General features: G+C 40.8%; 1 protein-coding gene across 1 annotated transcript; it reads left to right on the top strand.

The window, feature by feature from the left end:
* Nucleotides 1-1,123: 1,123 nt before the first annotated feature.
* LOC119737503 (cilia- and flagella-associated protein 52-like) lies at nt 1,124-19,579 on the top strand. Its single transcript, XM_038211916.1, has 12 exons — nt 1,124-1,341; nt 3,843-4,042; nt 5,476-5,741; nt 6,932-7,031; nt 8,132-8,349; nt 9,423-9,486; nt 11,594-11,706; nt 13,366-13,514; nt 14,570-14,870; nt 15,866-15,968; nt 17,650-17,784; nt 19,046-19,579. Exons 1-12 carry the CDS (start codon nt 1,281-1,283, stop codon nt 19,190-19,192), a joined length of 1,857 nt encoding a protein of 618 aa, XP_038067844.1. The 5' UTR covers nt 1,124-1,280; the 3' UTR covers nt 19,193-19,579.
* Nucleotides 19,580-20,759: the final 1,180 nt, after the last annotated feature.

Below are 20,759 nucleotides of genomic sequence, written 5' to 3'. Positions count from 1 at the left end.
TGGAAATCTCTCCCAAAAGTCATGGAATTAACCCCAAAATATTAAACAGAAAATTAAAGATGAAGAAATAAACTTTCCTTTGATGTGTGTATCAAACTCTTTGGAGAGTTCTAAAAATTAATGTGGCCTGACGTTGCGAACTTAGCAAGTTCTTCTTCAGAGGCTAAAAGTTCTTCTTTGGAGAGTTGTGAGTATTTTTTCTGATTTTTGGAAGTGGGGGTTATTATCACTGAGGTCTAAGGAAGTTTATTTACTGGTCCGTATAACCTGCCTAGCTAGCTCTAGCTCTCTGCAAAGTGGACCCCGCGGGCGTAATTTTTATTCCTAGGAGGGTTAGGGGCAATGTCATGAATAATTCATGTTTATCCATGAGAACGGACAATGACATCAACAGCATTGTTGTTAGTTACTCAACTAGTTAATAAGTCGGTCTCTGGTCAGCGCGCGCGTCGATTTTAATCATGCGCGTCAATCTTTTTTTCTCCAAAATGTTCCGCGGTAGCTCCAACAGCGCCCTCTATTGCCGCACCTCCTCAATTTTTTTTTACCAAAGAGCACCAAGGAATTGGAAATTGCACCACGGCAAATGATCGAGAGCACCAAGGCAAATTATGAAGGACACCAATGTACATGAGGACACCAAACAAGCAAAATAGTACCCCACCTTGTCTGTACAATCCAAGCTTGAAGAAAAAAAAAAAAAAAAAAAAAAAAGCCGCGTCCCCGCGTCAATTCCGGAACTTTGGTCTGACCAGAGACCGAATATTTTTTTTTTTTTGGCCTTACAATACATTAAAGCATTTTAAAGAACGGTTGTCGTCCACACAGTAGCCTAGTGGATAGCGAGATGAGCTATGGATACAAAGATCCCTGGTTCGAATCCACGTCGTCGCTGCTCATTTTCATCAGCTATTTTTCTTCTCCAAATTTATCACTGAGATAATTTAACATTAAGGGGAAAATAGAAGGAGAACCTTAGTCTTGCAATGATTCAAAGGAAAAACTGAATTATTCATGACATTGCCCCTAACCCTCCTAGGGAAAAAAAATTACGCACCCCGCGTACGTCACCGTTAAAGAGGTATAGCGCCACCAATTGACCAGAAAAGTTACAGACGAATTCCCATGATGCAACGGGTATTCCATAGCAACTGCAAAGCTCGTGCGGAGAGCGATTTATTTGTATCGGACTTTAATTTTTCTGAGTTTACAAAAGTTGGTAAATTATTTGTATTTCAGCTTAACAACATAGTACATTGTTATCGAGAGGAAATATAACCATGACGACCAACGATGATGACTATAAGATGTTGGAGTTATTGTCCACGACGGGATTTAATGGTGAGGATTTGGGGGTGTCGGTCTTCTGTTCTTCACTTCTTGCACTTGTGTCACTGTCATTTCATTTGGGTTGCCGCTGCTGATTGGAAGTGCATACAGCGCCTGGACCCGGCCGTAGGCGTAGCGGATCCACCATGTCCACACCAAAATAAACGCATTAACATCATGGACCTTCACCAAACGAGGCCAGGATTTCCAGTACAGGATTTCTTGAGGCCTTAATTTTGTTGTTGGAAAGAATATTGTTGAATCGTGACGCCACTTTAAAAAAATAAAAATAAAAAATAAAGGTAGTGGATATTTTGCCGGAGGTATCGCCGGCAAACTAACGTTTACTAAAGGTTTGCCGACGGCAATCCATATCAACAGAGGGCGCTGTACTCTTTAAGATAGGGCTGAATTATAATATGTATTAAATTCCCACTGAAGTTGTGTAGCACAGTCGGTGCAATGGTTAAGCAATGGCTCTAGTGAGTGGGATGTCCTGAGTTCGAATCCTGATCCCCGCCACAATTTTAAGGTTTTTTTTCCCATCCCCAAATAAATAAGCCTAGGCCTATGTCTGAAAATTTTATTGCAGAGTATTAGGCTACTTTTTCTTTTTCAGATTTGTGGCTCTGGAGGATTTTTTTTAAAGGGAAATAAAGTCCGAAATTATAAAATGGTCTGATTCCCATCTTGTAAATACAAAAATACAACGATAATATAGGCATGGAGCCAGACTAAAATTTGTAACCGGAAAATGTTTAAGTAAAAAAAACCCAGTAACTGCGCATGTTCAGTGCATATCCGGCAAACAGACGTTTACTGAAGGTTTGCCGTCTCCGGCAAAATATCCACTGCCATAATAAAACAAAACAACATAGTTTTGAAGGTCAGTCATTACAAATGTTGAAAGGGAAGATTGCTAGAAAAAAAAAATTACTTTGTTTAAAGAGTAGCGGCTGAATTTGATAATTATAGTACTTAATTTATATCCCACTGATAGTTGTGTAGCAACATTATCGTTATTGTCCACCAATGGTTAAGCATTTCATGGCTGCATACAGCGCCTGGACCCGGCCGTAGGCGTAGCGGATCCACATGTCCACACCAAAATAAACGCATTAACATCATGGACCTTCACCAAACGAGGCCAGGATTTCCAGTACAGGATTTCTTGAGGCCTTAATTTTGTTGTTGGGAAAGAATATTGTTGAATCGTGACGCCACTTAAAAAAAATAAAAATAAAAAATAAAGGTAGTGGATATTTTGCCGGAGGTATCGCCGGCAAACTAACGTTTACTAAAGGTTTGCCGACGGCAATCCATATCAACAGAGGGCGCTGTACTCTTTAAGATAGGGCTGAATTATAATATGTATTAAATTCCCACTGAAGTTGTGTAGCACAGTCGGTGCAATGGTTAAGCAATGGCTCTAGTGAGTGGGATGTCCTGAGTTCGAATCCTGATCCCCGCCACAATTTTAAGGTTTTTTTTCCCATCCCAAATAAATAAGCCTAGGCCTATGTCTGAAAAATTTTATTGCAGAGTATTAGGCTACTTTTTCTTTTTCAGATTTGTGGCTCTGGAGGATTTTTTTTTAAAGGGAAATAAAGTCCGAAATTATAAAATGGTCTGATTCCCATCTTGTAAATACAAAAATACAACGATAATATAGGCATGGAGCCAGACTAAAATTTGTAACCGGAAAATGTTTAAAAAAAAAAACCCAGTAACTGCGCATGTTCAGTGCATATCCGGCAAACAGACGTTTACTGAAGGTTTGCCGTCTCCGGCAAAATATCCACTGCCATAAATAAAACAAAACAACATGAGTTTTGAAGGTCAGTCATTACAAATTGTTGAAAATACATGAAATGATAATGTGGGACTGAGAAGATTTCCAATTTTGTTAGAAAATACTTTAAAAATGCACTCAACTCTCCATAGACTTTGTACACAGCCAAAGAAGTGGCGCCTGGATTGTCTACATTCTTTCCTGTTGTTGTTTCTGGTTGATTGTTTTTACTTTTAGTTTTAAACCAATTTTTTTTATACTGAAGACAGTGAAGTTTAATGGTTTTTTTCAGCTAGGGATTCTAGCCAATTATGGAGAATCTCCCCATAAAGGGAGAATTCCCCTTATACGGGGTTCAATTCTCCATTGTGTTTGGTACATTTTAACTATCCCCCAATCAAGAGAAATTCTCCATGTAGGGTATTTTAATTTTTATTCAGCATTATTCAAATAATAATAATTATAATAATAATTTTAAAAATATGTTCACCATGTTTAGTTCAGTTTTTGTCCTGCAGTACAGCATAGGCCTAAATGTGTTTCTTGTTGAAACAGAAGTTTCATTAAGGTACATTGAGCCATACATGTATGTAAACACTGAAAAAATATATCTAAAAATTTGTTACTCATACACAGTATTGAGAGTCCCAAATTTCCGGACTAGCACCATGTAGCATTTTGTGAATAAAACTCTTGATTTCTTGTCCCTTGACCATGACAGGCAAAGTCTTTGCCGGCTTCAAGGTCCATCCCGACAAGGAGCACATCATCTATCCCCTGGGCAACACCGTCATCATAGAGCACATCGCCAAGAACACCCAGAGCTTCTTGCAGGGACACACGGACAATGTCTCCTGCGTGGCCGTGTCCAAGAACGGCAAGTTCATCGCCTCGGGTCAGGAGACCTACATGGGGTTTAAGGTGAGACTCTTGAGCTGTTACTTAGGAGCACGTGAGACTCAGAAACAGCTGAAGTTGTACTTGCTATTGGAACATGCTTACAATGAAACAGCAAGAATATTTCAAATTGTTTTACAGCTAGTTTTTGAAGTTGTCAGATTCAGATGAAACAGTTTTCATCAACACTTTTGTTTGATCAGTCACAGACAGTCAAAAAGTCATTCCACTTTCCCGTCCATGCCTTTTAGGCAGGCAAGTCACCAACAGTCGGACCATATTTCTATAGACACTGTGACTAGGCGAAAAAAAAAAAAGTTCTGCTTCCGATTACATGGCATTTGAAAATAGGGTAGGTAGGTAGGGAAATATTTTTTTTGGCCAATTTTTTTTGTGTACGATCGTATGGAGGCGTCTGCGTGTTGTCAAGGGTAAAAGTTAGAAATTGATGGTTTTGGGTGTTTTTCCCCTCATTTTTCCCATAAAAAAATTATGGTAGGGGCTGTCAGAATAGGGTAGGTAGGGAAAACGGAAGCAGAACTATTATTTTTTTTGGCTGTAGTCATATTCCATCAACAGATAAAAGCAGGTGACTGGTAGTCACAGCTGGCTTATCAATCTTCTACAGTCAGAGCATAGCTGTATCAATTTTAATGACAGTTACAACCAGTCAATCCTGCTTTATGTGAGAAGGGAGCACTCAACTGTTTGAAACAGTCACTTGATTTATTTTGACTACCGGGTTGGGATTTGCCAGCCAAAGAGGGAGGGTTCATCAAGTGACTTCTCATTTACAACTTTCATTTTTTTTTTTTTGTATTAACAATTTAATGAAAGATTTTAGGCAGGTAAACTTTGAGTTCAGAGAGTAATGATTAGTGCCTCTTTAATTTGGTCACTGACATAATTTACCTCACAAAAATCCTCAAGAGGGTTGAAAAAGACACTTACAAAGAACAGGTTCAGACAAAGAAAAATAACAAAATCTAATTCTTTTTTATCAACTGAGAGTGTACTTAACAGTACAAAATTGGACAGAGCATACCTGCTTTGTTCAGAGAATATGGTTAGTAAACAGGACTTGAAATACTCAACCCACAGGACCGAGAGCAGTGATTTAAGTGCCAATGTAGTGCTTTCAACGAGTATACAAGACTGGTGATCTAGTTTTTTTTTTTCCAACTGAAGATCAGTATGTCATGCCAAATGCACATTATATTGGCAAATATTACTCTTCATGACCCGATGTTCTTCATTTATTACACCTAACTACCATCTTCAATGATAAATGATCAATAGATCACGTTCCTGTCTTTTTTTCGTTTCACACCTTGTTTAAATAACAAACCTTAGTTCCAGTAAAATTGTTCAGCTACTAGATTGCACTTTTCCAGTATTTTTTCCTGAAATTTGAGCCCTGGTAAATAAGTCTTGTTACTACAATTTGATCATTTCAGGCCAACATCATCATCTGGGACTTCCAGGAGAAAGAGCAGTACTGCAAGCTGGAACTGCACAAGGTCAAAGTCCAGTCCCTGGCCTTCTCCCCGAGCTCCAAGTACCTGGTCTCCCTGGGCGGGAAGGACGACGGCAGCGTGGTGGTCTGGGACGTGGCCAAGAAGGAGTCGGTCTGCGGGGCGCCAGCCGCTGTCCAGAGCGCAGGCATGACGTCTTGCATCGCCTACTGCAACAACGACGAGGACAAGTTTGTCACCGGTGGAGAGTGAGTGACTTAGAAAGTGTGCCAACTTGCCCATTGCACCGAAATGCCATATTTTGATTATACCAGACAAAGACGTCAAATTGTAAGGAAAATTAGGGAGTCCTTAAAGATGATACCCTGTGGTCTTCAAAAAATGCATTTTTTTTCTTCTAATGAATTTTTAATTTGTATGTTTTGTTTTAACAAATTTTTTTTATTTTATTCCAACTTTGGACATCTGCAACCCACTGAAAAAGGAAAATAATTTTGCGAATAAATGAACCTGCCCTGCGAGAGCTGAACTGTATGGCAGCCAATAAAGCAATTTTTGTGAAGAAATAATTCAATAACTAAACGTTGATGGATTTTTTTTGTTCAATGTCTCACTCAAAAGCAAATAACTTCTATATTTCTAAAAACAATAGCAGTTGGAAAAACAAGTCTGCTTTTCGAGGTGAAACGCAAAAATAGCACGGGGAATGCATTGTTCAAATTTGATTTCGTCTCCAGGTATGGCTTCATTTCTGCTTTTGGAATCGTTTTCAAGTGGAAAACCAAATAGAAATACTGTAACTTTTGGCTTTGTTTAGGTTATATGAAGTTCCCAAAAGAAGAACATGGATCCATTTTAAGTTAGAGTACCCAAGAGTCAGTGGCCAAACTTGCTATTACAGCCTCTACTGTGCAAAACCCTTCAATTAATTTTGATTCATTTTAATGTACAATACACGCATGACATGAAGTGTGGCCTAGCGGTAAGGGTTCGTGACTCATGATCAGAGGGTCAGGGGTTCGAATCCAGCTGCCGGCCATACGTTGTGTCCTTGGGCAAGGTACTTAATCCCCACTTGCCTCTCTCCACCCAGGAGTATAAATGGGTACCAGCATTAGCTGGGGAGTAACCTGCGATGGACTGGCATCCTGTCCAAGGGGAATAGAAATATTCTCAGTCGTTTCATGCCAAGGAAACCGGAGATAAACGCCGGCCTGATGGGCCATATAGGCTCGGGACAGACTTTAGTTTTACACGCATGACATAAATTGAAAATTGACCATCCCTGTTGAATTTTTGTGATATGGCACTGTCAGACTTCATCAATAAAATGTGTGAGTGTGGCAAGAAACAAATATGGTTTTCATTGTTTTTGTGATGCCTCTATTTTCTTTAATGACCATTTTAATGACCATTGAATGTGACTTATTCGTTCCAGACGTACGATTCGTGTGTGGACGCTTGACATTGCCAATCGCAAGATCCGCCCAGTGGACTGCAACATGGGCCAGCTGAAGCGTTACGTGAAATGCATTGAGGTAAGCTTCTTTCTTCAATTTAAAATTGGATGTTTTAAGCCAAAAAAAAAAGTCTCCGGTTTCTGGTATGGAGCTTGCCCAAAAAGTGGTGTTGGCATTTAAAAACTGACCCCTACACCCTGGCACATCAACCAAAATCCTGATCCCCATCATGCCCATCCCCAACCCTACCTTCAGCCTCCCTTCCCGCCTTCGACAGCGAGCCATGGCGGCTTCGCCGTTCTAGTTTTGCTTCAAATGTCGGCTGATGGCTGCAAATGGTGCCCGACTAAACTTAGTGCAAATATATGGGAGTCCAGAGAGGCCACATAAAGCTTATTCTCGACCATACCCCAATCTAAAAACACGTTAAAATTGTGCAGCAGCAGGATTCCAGTCAAACCAGTGAGTTTGGCGGTTTTGAGACATCATCTTTCATTGAAAAAAAAACTTTTTCATTTTGCCGACGCGCATGGCTACGGCGACGCGCGCGCATACCAGAAACCGGAGACTTTTTTTGGGGGGCCTTAAGATGGGAAATGGCAACATGTATTTAACGTAGTTCAATTGTCAGTAATATTTGGAAATGTTACGCTTTCTGCTAAGAGTTCTGGGAATAAAATCTGTATCAGACACAGCAAATACAAAGTAAGGTTTCAAGAAAAAAAAATCAACCATGTTCTGCTGAACATGGATTTTAATGGATTTCTCTCTGCTGAAGAATTAGCGAAGAAAACCATTAATAAAACACCAATTCCATTCACAACTTTTCATATTTTCTTAAATTGTTCTTTCTATAATGTACTGTTCACGAATATTGATACATTATGACTGAAGAATAAGGAGCCAGAAGTCTTAATTCAAATATGAAACATTTTAGATCTGCATGGGTCGATTTAATTAGTGCATTGTTGTTTTTTTTTTGGGGGGGGAAAGCTTCAATCTTTTCTCATGCTAAAAATTTATAAGTTTAATTTGCAAATTTAATTTTCAGTATGCCACACCAATACCATAACGTTCTTACTTTTGATATTTCAGTTTCTTTTTAAATTTTGATCAGTAAGGTGCTCAAAATGCCGTTAACAGATTAATGGCAATGTTAATATTTCCAACGCCAACAGGTGGCGCCAGACGATGACTACTTCTACTGCGGCACCACTAGCGGCGACATCCTGAAGATCTACATGGCCAACAACCTACTGTCCAAGTTCGGCCCCGAGAAAGACAAGTACAGCCAGGGGGTGACTTCGCTTGCCTTGCTGTGGACCGGGGAAATCCTGGTGGGCGCCGGTGACGGCACGGTGGCCGTCATCAAGGGAGATCAGTTCAAGAAGACCAAGTAGGTGGCACTGTTCATTCTTCATTTGTTTCCTTTTTTTAAGTGTCGGACTCTCAAATGTGTCAGACTCTTAACCCTAACCCCCTAGGCCCTTGTTGCTTACAACCATCCTCAATCCTCCAAAATCCTCCAAAATTTTTCAACTCCGTCTAAATTTTTCAAAATTGTCAGACAGTCCTGCCTCAAAATGCATTCATCCTCAATCCTCCAAAATCCTCCTCATCCCAAAACTTTGCACTGTGTTTAAATGAAGGATAACCAACGCCAAATCCTTCAAAATCATCAGACAGTCCTGCCTCAAAATGCATTCATCCTCAATCCTCCAAAATCCTCTTGTGCTTCATTCACCATTCATCCTCAATCCTCCAAAATCCTCATGTGCTTCAATCACCATTCATCCTCAATCCTCTAGAATCCTCCAAAACCGCCAGGAGGATTTTGGAGGAGTGAGGTGGGTTAGGGTAGGTATTATGCAACACTTTGTTTTTGCTGTCATTTCCAGAAATGGACGGATTTGGGGGTCGGTATCTTGTAGCAAATATCATTCTACTGCAGTCGATGCGTTTAATTCCCAGACGCAGTGCTTTCAATTTTGAATATTGTTTTTTTTAAAACAATCCTTTTCAAAAATGAGATTTGGACGGCGCGTTAGAGAGCAAGGATTTATATTAAATGTGCGTACCTCTGTCGTCCCTTTTACAACACAAGACACAGGTTTATTGGTCGAAAAACGAGGCTTCCAGACTCCGTAACTTAAGGCATCGAAAAAATGTTTGGACGTGAAAATAAACGTGCAGGAGACAACGCGACCACATAATAGGGCGTGCAGCCTTCGAAATACGCGCGCAGTACGCTCTGAATAGTCAATCAGCATCGTTTTCATATTCTACATGGCCTGATGTAAGTGAAGGAACGCGCATGCAGCACATGGAGTCGAGGCTGGTACTTTTCTGGATAACTGCAAATGATCCATTGTGTAACGTACATTTCAATATCGTTAATGTTTATCATGATGGGACTAGCTTCTAACCGTTTGTTTGTTTGTTTGTTTGTTTGTTTGTTTTGTCTTCCAGGAGCCACAAGATCCCAGGCTCTGGTGCCATCACGTCGCTGGTCTTGAGGGGAAAGGGACATCAGGTGAGTTAATAAGAAGAGACAAATAAACGGAGGGGTACGGCAAGTTAAGTCAGTATATATACATGTACATTGGATTTTTAAAACAAAGGTATGAGGAGAAATTTTAGTAGCTTAACTCGTCGTGTGCCTGGCAGAAGGGTGTATGAGCGCTTACGGCCCTAAAACACGCGAATGCGTAATCACCAAAATCTTTCCAACAAAAGGGCATATGTAGAAAACTGCATATTTTTATTATTTTTGAGCTTTGTTATCGGAAATTAACACAAGTTGTTCCAAAAATTATGATTCATACGCGTGACAAATTAAAATTTTGTAGGATTTATAATACGCGTGGGAGAAGATTGGATTTATAATGCATGTAGGAGAACATTGTATCATTTCAATACAATTTTCTTGAAATGTTATTTTTCACGTCGGAGCACTTATGCCCTTTTGCCGGGCATCCGACGAACTGCTCAAGTTTGTTTTTGATATTGTATTGATTTTGTGGCCTTTAGTGTCTGTTCTGTAGTGCCCAAAACCGCCCTGCCTATAACTCCCTGTAGCTCTTGAAACCGCCCAAACTCTTTACGGTATGATTGATTCTTCGGTGATTAAGGGCCCATCTCAATTCTCATCCGGGACGAGCTCCGGACAAGATGCGGACATTGTATCGGGTATAAGTTGCAGGATTCTGAACAACTTCCCCACAATCTTCCCGCAATAAAGTTATCAGTATTGGTGGGTCAAGCAGTTGCTTATGAAAAAAATTTCCCCGGACAGTTTCCGGAACAAAAGCAGAGCGTCTTCCAGACAAGTGACTGATTCTACCTGCAACTGGTTCTGGAACTCGTCCTGAGTAGGAATTGAGACAGGCCCTAAACACAATGAAAGAAGATATAGTACAGATACTTATGGGTGAATTAAAGGGAACAACATTTGCAAACATCAAAAAATAAAACTACCAAATCATTTTGAAATACCTTGCTGGACTGTTAGTGAATGACAGTGTAAAGCATCCTGTAAAATCATGGCACCTGGTATACTGTCATTTGCAAGAAAAATGGTATTTTTGTATCAATTTCCAATGCTGATCGGCCGATCAGCGTTGGAAACAACTGGCTTTTTTTTCAAATACTGGCCCCAATTGACAATCGCACTTGTTTGCAATCGATTACAAACCTATGAACGGGTACGAGCCAGCTAGACTGGTTCCCTGACCTTACAATACCCCAATGTATGTAAACTGCTCTGTTTCTTCTTATATGGAGTCAGGGAACCAGACTACAGGAAAATGATCGTTTTTCTTGGTTTTTTATAGCATTTTCGAACCCAAAACCCCAAAAAAGTCAGTGTAACTATATTTGCTATATATTTCCAATCCCCCAACTCCATCCATTTCTGAAAATTACAGCAAAAGCAAATGATGTATATTCCCTTTAAGGCTGCGTTTGTTTAGATTCTTTCATTATTGGGATGGACATTTTGTCCATCCTGGTGCAAGTTCGGGCAAGGACCAGTGGTTAACTAGTGGTTGGTTCATCGACAGACCTAACGCATGCGCACTGAAGTTGAAGTGCGAACGACTCTAGTCGAACTTTTGTCAAGTAAACGACTGTAAAAAAAATGGCGTCGCACAATAATTATTCAACTCTTGTTATTTCTCTTTATTTACACCGTACATAATCTTTACATCTTACATAATCGCCAATATTATTTGTACAATGGTGACAAAATCGTAAACTACTAACATGGAAAAACTGTACAATGAAAAAGAAATTTAGCGCTCACAGTTTCGTTTTCCGCCATTTTTGTTGATAAAAGTTGGTCCCCTCTGCACTATGCTATGTAAATTGCTATTGATAACCAGCTATAAATCGTTGCGCGGCCAGCCGCGGTAGGCTGGTTCCAAATAGTCGACTAGCGTAGTCAACCATCGTCGACTAGACAGAGTTTGGGCTAACTTTGGTCACACTATGGTTAACCATTGGTCAACAATAGTTCTTGCGCGAACTTGCCCATAGCTTACCCATTGAATGGTCCTTGGAACCGAATGACATCAACGGAAGTTTTTGTTTCATTTTGAAATATTTCTTCTAATGTGGAACATTCTTCTGATTGTGTTCAGTTCCTAGTCGGTACCGAGAAGTCTCAGATTCATCGCTTCAACCTGGCGGAGTTCACCCGGGAGCAACTGAGAGATTGCCACTTCGGCAGCGTGTCAGACATTGCATTCCCTCAGTGAGTCCAAACATTCAAGTCTTTGGTTTCGCATTATATTATATTTTCAGCTTCAAAGACACACAGGTACATTGATACCAAGTAACACCATATCTATTAAAGAGGTTCATCTGGATCGAAAACTTTTAGTACCTGTAGAATGCCATGGTCCAGTTGTTACAGTGTTTGACTCATGCACGATGGTGCGTGGGTTCGAACCCTGGTGCAAGGAACTTAGCGTTTGTGCCCTTGGGCAAGACACTTTACTACAATTGCCTCGCTCCACCCAGGAGTGTGAATGGTTATCTGTGAGGGTAGAGGACTGAATGTTCGCTGATATCGGCTGCCGCATTGTCTTGTGGCCTGATGAACGGGGGAAATTGTAAAGCGCTTTGAGATTGTTGATATGATTTCTTTATACTGTTCAAAATGGATATCTATATTGGTATCTGTCACTTTAATAACGGTTGTGTTACTAATGATCGGTTCCTTTATGGAAAATTACCATTTTTAACTGAGGCCATTTTGAAAAGGTTCAGGCTATTATTTTACATATCCTCATAATTTGCACGCCCAGCGGGGGAATAATTGTAAAGCGCTTTGAGATTGTTGATACGATGGAAAGTGCTATATAATCATTACAATTTATTTTGTTTCTTATTTATGAACTTGTGGATGCAGAATTTGTGCCCAGGAATTTAGAAACAGGAACCCGACAATTTGGGTATCAATTTTTTGTTTAACCCTCAAGGGGGTGGGGGGGGGGGGAGGGTGGGGGGGGGGGAACCCCACTTTCTTGGTATATCTAAAGCTGTGCATCGGAACCAGGTACCCGAGTACCCGACCGTTAATGTCAGGAACCAGTTCTAGATTATGGGATGGAGTACCCGTAACCAACTTTACCAATTACTTAGTTACTTCTCAGACAATGAAAGAGAAAGGTTTTGAAGTCATTTGTGGGGAATTTTCAAAGTGAAAACCAGGCCACATGGGAAAACAAAACATATTTCACATTTCTGACGCCCGCAAAAGCTGCAGTTTACACCTTATAGCTAATGAGCTCACTGTAGTCTTGCTGTATTGATGCGCCGATGCGGTAGTATTATCATGGGGACCTTTGTAAGCAATCTCAACAGCAACTTCTGAGATTTGAATTTTGGCATGTTTGGCGTTGGGTTTCTTTAACGGGTACCCGGATACCCAAGTTTTTTTCAATCAGTTACCCGGTTCCTGTACTACCCGTAAATGCACACCCCTAGGTATATCTGTTTCTGACATTGCCGCGCAATGTTTCTTTCAAGACTTTATGAGTAGTTGAACTGATGTCTTGCATATGTTTTCACCTCAATTTCCTAAAAATCGGTTGTAGCTTTTGCGCAAAATATCGCATTTGTCGATGTAGACTATTAAAAAGGAAAAAGAAAATGCTTTCCGTTGGCAGTGTTCAGGAAAACACAGCCATGCACTAACAGAAGCAGGGAATATTGATGATCGTAATTACAAACAATTATTTTTGTTTTTAACACAAAGGCTCGTACAGACATTTGGAAGCACTTTGATTTACAGGTGAAACTCTCAATTTGTTGCTTTTGAAAAGGTCTTGCTTATATAAGACTGAAACGTTTAGCCAGCTGATTTTGTTAATTTGTTGAAGTGTATGTTTTTCCTTCCTTCTTGCAGCGGCTGCTCAGACCTATACGCGACCTGCTCGCAGAGCGACATCCGGGTATGGAACGCCAAGACCTCCAGGGATGTGCTGTCCATCACGGTGCCCAACATGACCTGTAATGCCATTGAGCTGATGAGAGATGGCTCTGGCATCGTCAGTGGTAAGGAGCTCAAAATTTATTAGTAAGGCCAAAAAAAAAAATAAGTCGGTCTCTGGTCAGCGCGCGCGTCGATTTTAAGCATGCGCGTCGATCTTTTTTTTTTCCAAAATGTTCCGCGGTAGCTCCAACAGCGCCCTCTATTTCCGCACCTCCTCAATTTTTTTTTACCAAAGAGCACCAAGGAATGGGAAATTGCACCAAGGTAAATGATCGAAAGCACCAAGGCAAATTATGGAGGCCACCAATGTACATGAGGACACCAAAAAAGCAAAATAGTACCCACCTTGTCTGTACAATCCACGCTGAAGAAAAAAAAAAAAAAAGCGTGGCCGCGTCCATTCCGGAACTTTGGTCTGACCAGAGACCGAATATTTTTTTTTTTTTTGGCCTAATAGACAGTCTTGCAGAAGGTTTGATGTCAATTTCCTAAAAAGTAGTTGTAGGGGTGCCACAGAATGTCTCGTGGTCAGGTGCACTGAATTTGAGATCATTTGTATGTAGGGGAAAGGGTTTGTTGGTTGCAAGCTATTCAAATGAATACGGGCGATTCACGGTGCAGAGCGCCACCAATAGTTTGCCATGAAGAGTTCATTTTACCCGGTGCATTGTGGGAGATGTTTAACCAATTCGCAGCGCGGGCTATTTGAAGTTTGTTTGGTCAGCAGTTTCGTAAGCGTGTGATTCGAGTATCTGTTTGCTCTTTTCTTTTTATCAATATGGGGTTTTTTGTAAGGCGGCAGAACGCTATGCCCCAATCTATAACAAATTAGTTCAAGTTGTCTACTGACACTCGCTCAAGTGGGCCATGTTTTGTCGACCGTAAACTTGAAAAATGGACTCTCCATTGCAAACTCTTGGTGGTGCATCGCATTGTGAATTGCCCGAATTACAACTCTGTGTAGAAATTGAGGCGCCTCGGGGCCCTTAGATCTTGAACTGACAATTAGTTTCAGTCCCAATAAGCCTGCAAGAGTGATGGTCTTCTAGTCAATCCCCACATTATTTTTACTTCCCCCCCCCCCCCTCCCTACCGCTTCCCCTACCTCGACTCACAGCCTGGGACGACAACAAGATCCGTGTCTTCTACCCGCAATCCGGCAAGCTCAAGTACCAGATCAACGACGCCCACAACAAGAAGGTGACGGCCATCACCACCACCTCGGACTGCAGGTTCATCATTAGCGGCGGCGGCGAGGGGCAAGTCCGGGTCTGGAAGATCAAGGACCAGCAGCGGGGCGACCTGGAGAGGACCATGAAGGAGCACAAGGGGGAAGTCACCTGCATCGTGGTGCGCAAGAACGACCGGGAGTGCATCAGTGCCAGCTTTGATGGTTCCTGCATCATTTGGGATCTCTCGTAAGTTGATTTTGGCCTCTTGAAGCTTGTAGGTCTTTCAGCTACCCAAGTGGAGCATGCTGGACCAAGGGCCGATGTCACGAAACCCTCGTAGGAAATGTTACTCATCTTTAGGTCTGACTCGTCCTAGGATCGATTTCATCAAACTTAAGACGCGCTCAACGTGTCCTAACTTCCTTAGAAATCGCCTGAACTCGTCTTAACTTAAGATCAGCCAGAAGGTTGTCTTCTCGTCTGGAAATCATTGCATTGTCTTGTCGTTGAAGACGAGTGTCGGCTTAGAGTTACAGTTTTGAGGAAGAAACCTGCTGTAGAAACCCATTTGAAAAGATTTCTTTTACTTGGGTAGTTATGATAAAAAAATAGCTTATTTACAAAATGTAATTAGACCCCAATACCTAGTCGACTTTCTTGGACGAGGATAATAACAGCATTAACAAACAGCTGTTTGTGTAGGAATTTGTTCGTTTGCGAAACGGTTTTTGAACCACCTCAGCCCGCCATTTTGAAATAAGTTTGTCCGACTTTCTGAAGACTTTCTTTTGAGGTACAATTAATGTACCGCAAACACAAAGCTGTCTTGTATCAACCTTGATAAGTTGTGCCAAGACGATCACGATTTACTTGTAAAATTGTGGCGCAAGCGGGGTTTCGAGAAATCGGCTGCAGGACTTGTAGTCTCTGTAACCAAGGATAGTCAAGGTGGTGCATCACTACCTTGTTTGCCGTCCACCTCAGTACCCGAATTGGAATCCCAGCCAGGCCAACATCTGCCTAAGCTTTTCAATCCCTACCTGATGATTCCACAGATTTCCCTCAAATATCACTCGGGTGCTTTTCTCACGCCACTGAAACTAAATAATTTGTTCATTTTTTTCTACCTCTAGGTTTGATAAAGCTAAAAAAAACTCTACAGCCAGTCAAATTGAATCTAAAGAAAATAAAGTTAAGAAACTTATATCATAGAAGGTGTTTTTTGTCTTTCCCCACTTCAGGCGAGGCACTCGGCACCTCGTGATCTTCGCCAACACGCTGTTCAAATGCGTGAGCTACAGCCTGGACGAGTCCCAGGTTTTGACGAGTGGAACAGATCGGAAGGTGAGAACTACTGCTGTTTTGAGCTCCAACCGTGAAGGATCGAGCTGAGGGCTAATAGGTTAATGAAAGGTCTTGTGAATCGGCTTGTGATCGACTCTGTTGTAACTCTGCAGCGGGGTTAACTCACCGTTTGACAAAGTTGAAAATAGATGATTAATTTCCATTTTGAGGGGGGGGGGGGTGAATGGTTTGGTATTTAACTCAAAACTTTGGAATTAGATTTGATTAAAACAATAAGCTGTGTATCAACATATCGGTTATCATTGTGTCCTGCAGGCACTGTTTTAAGCCAATATGTCAGTTTGACTTATGTATAGACTTACAACCAAGCTCTTCCTGAAATCCTTAAAGAGGTTGTGGAATGCTCGAAGACATTTCCGTCATTTTTCGGGTATATGTAGCCTAAGGTGTGATGAAATAAAACCGACTATTGTTTCTGTCATAAAATGAGTACAAAAGGTACTTTTGAGAGCTGTTTTTCAAGTCCTGTCATGCCTGTTTCGACCCGAACGTGCAATTTGTGTAAAAGTCGTCGTTGCGGGCAGCAAACAAAACACAGTCAATCGTGACGTAATAAACAGGACTCCCGATGCAGAGTAGCATAAACGAGTCCTGTTTATTACGTCACGATTTACTGTTTTGTTTGCTGCCCGCAACGACGACTTTTACACAAATTGCACATTCGGGTCGAAACAGGGCCTGAAAAATAGCTCTCGAAAGTACCCTTTGTACTCATTTCATGACAGAAACAATAGTCGTTTTTATTTCATCACACCTTAGGCTACATATACCCAAAAAATGATGGAATTGTGTCTTAGATCTTGTATGAACCTTGCATGTTAAATTTAGACATTTTAAACTGAAATTAAAGTTGATTTATTTTTTGGCTTGACCCGGTGGGCCAGTCTTTGGTCCACTGACAGACTGAGTCACTGACTGACAAAGTGACTGAGTATTTGCTATTCCTCAGTTTGCAGCATTGCTATAAATGTTGCTAGCTTCGTAACTTTGGGCGAGATCCCTGGCTACATGGCATATATGGGTTCATGGCTTCTGACTAGCGCACCTTGAACAAATTTACATTGACAAAATGGGGAACTGCCAACACAGGGCTGGATAACTCAGTTGATAGAGTGCCGGTGTAGCGTGAATATCCGACTCTATGAAATGTGGACTCATTGGTAGTACTGCGCACGCGTGAGTACGATACTATGCTATTTTTAGGATCGTTTTGAGAGAGTGACCTGTCACGTGCGAGGGAGTAACCAATAATAGGGAAATAGGGGTCCGATTTTCATAGGAGTCGGATTTTCATGTGACACCGGAATGACAGTCTGTAGGTCGCAGGTTCAAATCCCGTTCCAGTACATTTCTGTGTGCAACTTTTTAAAAATGAGTATAAATTATGTTCAAACTGAGACTTTCGACTGGAGCTCTGCTAGGCAACTTAGTCTATATTTTTTGGGCAGTTAAATTTTGGTTTCATTCTTTTCCAGTAAGATTCAAAAATGCGCGTAACTGTCTGAGAATATGTAAGAAAAAAAATTCCCCGACTTTTCTTCGTTGGGAGTGGAACCCATGACCTCTCACTTCTAAGTTCAGATGTCTGAGCCACTCAACCACCAATGCAAAATTCCATGGAATTTTCGAAAACTTGATATTTGATACTTTCTTATCACAGATTGGCTACTGGGAAACCTACAGCACCACCCAGATACGCGAGACGGAGGGAGCCAGCACGGGGGCTGTCAACGGCATGATGGTGTCGCCGGACGGCGATAACTTTGTGACTGGTGGGGACGACAAACTCATCAAGGTAACACAAAATGAATACATGCATTGCTTTGTCTTGTAATTCACTACCAATATGGAGACATGTGAATAAAAGGGAACAAAAGATTGTATTCGTCTCCACAGAGCATTTTCTATCTGTGAATACGTCCCCACAAGATAATCACGAAATGGATATACGGATTTTACTCAAAAACTAGGAATTTCTAAGGTGTGTTGATTTGTCGCAAATTGAAGTATTTTATGTATTGAAGGATATTAAGTCCGAATTTCAGCCCAGGAAATTAATTCTGGTTAAATTTGGAACCATTTTGAAACTACATTTTCAAACTCTAAAATTTTAGTACACGAGAACAAAGAAATGACTCCACAAGGATACAAAATCCAGTATGTATGAACAAACGGTTGTGTGTGTTTTTTTTTGTTGGTTTTTTTTTCAATCATGGTGGCTGCCTTTTTTTTTTTTACAAGAAACCTTTGTCCTGAGGCTTTTTTTCTACGAACCTTTTGAAGTCCACTGTGCTGTACACAACAGGGAGCCAGGACCATGAAGTTTTGCGATGACATTTTGACCATCGTTTGAATAGAGGCGTTCGCAAGTTGCTATTAGTGCGCAGGCGTTAGTTCCATCCCAAATCAACCACTAGTCGACTAACAGTCCTCGCCCAGACTTGCTTATATATGCATCTTATTTACATGTATTTTCTATTATAACACCTCACCCACAGATTCTGTGTCTTGATTGGCCGAGAGCGAGTCACATGTTACTTTCTAATTTTGCTATCTTTCTGTGCACGGCCAAAAGCACTATGCGCATAGCAACCAAAGTACTATACCATTAGCAACCAAAGTACTATTTCCACGGCGCGGTATTTGTGTGCAAATGCATGCTGGTGTGCGCGTTGTGCGTAGCGCGTATTATTCCAAAGAGAGTGCGCCGCAGACTTGGGTTCAAACATTTCATGAAGGGGTAGTTTTTAAGAGAGAAATACATTTTCCACCAATTTTGTATTGAAATTGAAGTTTATTTCAGCTGTTTTCAGATTTAAATAATTTAAAATATTAAAATCAAGCAGAATCTGTGGGTGAACAAATATTGAATGCTTTATCTCGTGGTGAAGTAAAACTAGCCTCCCTCGGTGATCCATGGACCATTCTATTTTCCCTCGGCTTCGCCTCGGGAAGATAGAATGGTCCATGGATCACCTCGGGAGACTAGTTTTACTACACCACTCGAAGCATTCAATATTTGTAAACTATTATCTCCCTTTCTCTTTGCTCAACAGTTTTGGGACTACGGAGACGCTCAAGTGACCCACGTCGGGATCGGCCACAGTGGCGCCATCAACCGACTGAGCATCTGCCCCAACCAGATGTACATCGTCAGCGTCAGCCAAGACGGGGCCATCATGCGCTGGAAATACCCAAAGTGAACCCCTCTTCTTTTGTTAAATTTGCTTCAAGTTTTTTTCTTCAGAAAGTTATGCTTTATTACTGACTTGGGGAGGGGGGGGGGCGAACTTGGGTGAGGGATGATCAGTCGTAAATGAGTCGAGATTGATTATTTCAGCTGCCAGTTATACAGTTCTCTCAATTTCTAAACACGATTTGAGCAAAGCGTAGAAGCGGTAGAATAATAATTTGAATCCTATGAAGTGAAGTCCGTCGCAGCATCCAACAGTGACTGTTATATTCTGTCCTTTTTGTCGTAATTGTAGAAAAACAGAGAAAAAAGTTTGACCTTTTTTTTTTACATGAGGAATTTAAGCGAACTGGATTAATAAGGGTATGCATTTAGGGACATGCATATTGGGTATGCATTTCAGAAAAATGGGTATGGATGGTGGAAAAATGGGTAATGGATCTTTCCATTTGTTTATATAGACCCTTTTTGAGGTGGAAAACATTGAAATGATAATTCCATCCTATTGCTTCCGTCCAAATTGACAAGTACTTTCAAATTCCGTCCAATTCAATTGTTTAAAAATCCAACGTTGCTTGTTTTTTCTGGGATTGTTTGTAATGTTTGAGGTTGTGTACTTTGCTTGTCAACAACTTTCTAAAAGGTACACATTCAATTTATTTTCGAATTCCATTTTCAGAAAAACACGGGGCATTGTGCCACAGATAGGTATCACAGTACAGCTGCGCAATAAGGACATGCGGTCAATTATTCTATTTATGACTACTTTTGTAAATAATTGCTCTCTTACATTTACGCAGTAGGAAAAATAATCCACATTAGTGTATTTTCTTCTCAGGTTTTGCATTCTTGAGAAAGGGAAGTCTTTTTATGTTCACTTTCATTTCAGCCATCTTGGTAAAAATGAACAGACACTATTAAATCCGTCCGCATAGCGAGTATTTAAGACCCTTTTTTCATTATAAATCCGTCCAATATTTAACTCTTTCAGTGCCAAACTCGTACATGTACGAGGTATATTTGTTAGTACAAAAGCGCCAACCTCGTACATGTACGAGGTAATGTTCGTACTTAAAATTGCCAAACCTTGTACATGTACGAGGTAGAGTAAATATGTTATCAAAAGGGGGCGCTCTCGCTCTTTCTAATGGTACCATTTTCATGCATGTACGACCTGTATTTATTTTTTCATTCGAGTTCTTGCGAGAGGGCGCAGCACTAAATCTCGTATTTTCTTCCAAAGGGTCGGAATTCCCCTGTGTTCAGGCCAGTGTTTCAGGGTGTATCACTATGTTTGTGACTACTTTTGACTTTCCAATATATCAAGGATATACCAGAGAACAACAAAAATTTAGTGAGTAAAACTTATTTTCTTTTTTTTTTTACAGAATTTCGAACAATTAACAAAAACGCTCAAAGTTGGGCACTTTAGGGTTAAACTTTTCAAATTTCGCGGGCACTGAAAGAGTTAATAACACTTTCTTTATCAATACGCACGTTCTGTACATAACTCTTCGAGGGCCATATTTTGAAATGTGGTCGTGTTTTGGTGTACGTAGTATGGTAGAATATGAATA

This window comes from Patiria miniata, unplaced genomic scaffold (genome assembly GCF_015706575.1).
Source record: "Patiria miniata isolate m_02_andy unplaced genomic scaffold, ASM1570657v1 HiC_scaffold_3, whole genome shotgun sequence".
Classification (NCBI taxonomy): domain Eukaryota; kingdom Metazoa; phylum Echinodermata; class Asteroidea; order Valvatida; family Asterinidae; genus Patiria; species Patiria miniata.
This window is presented reverse-complemented; position numbering and strand designations above follow the sequence as displayed.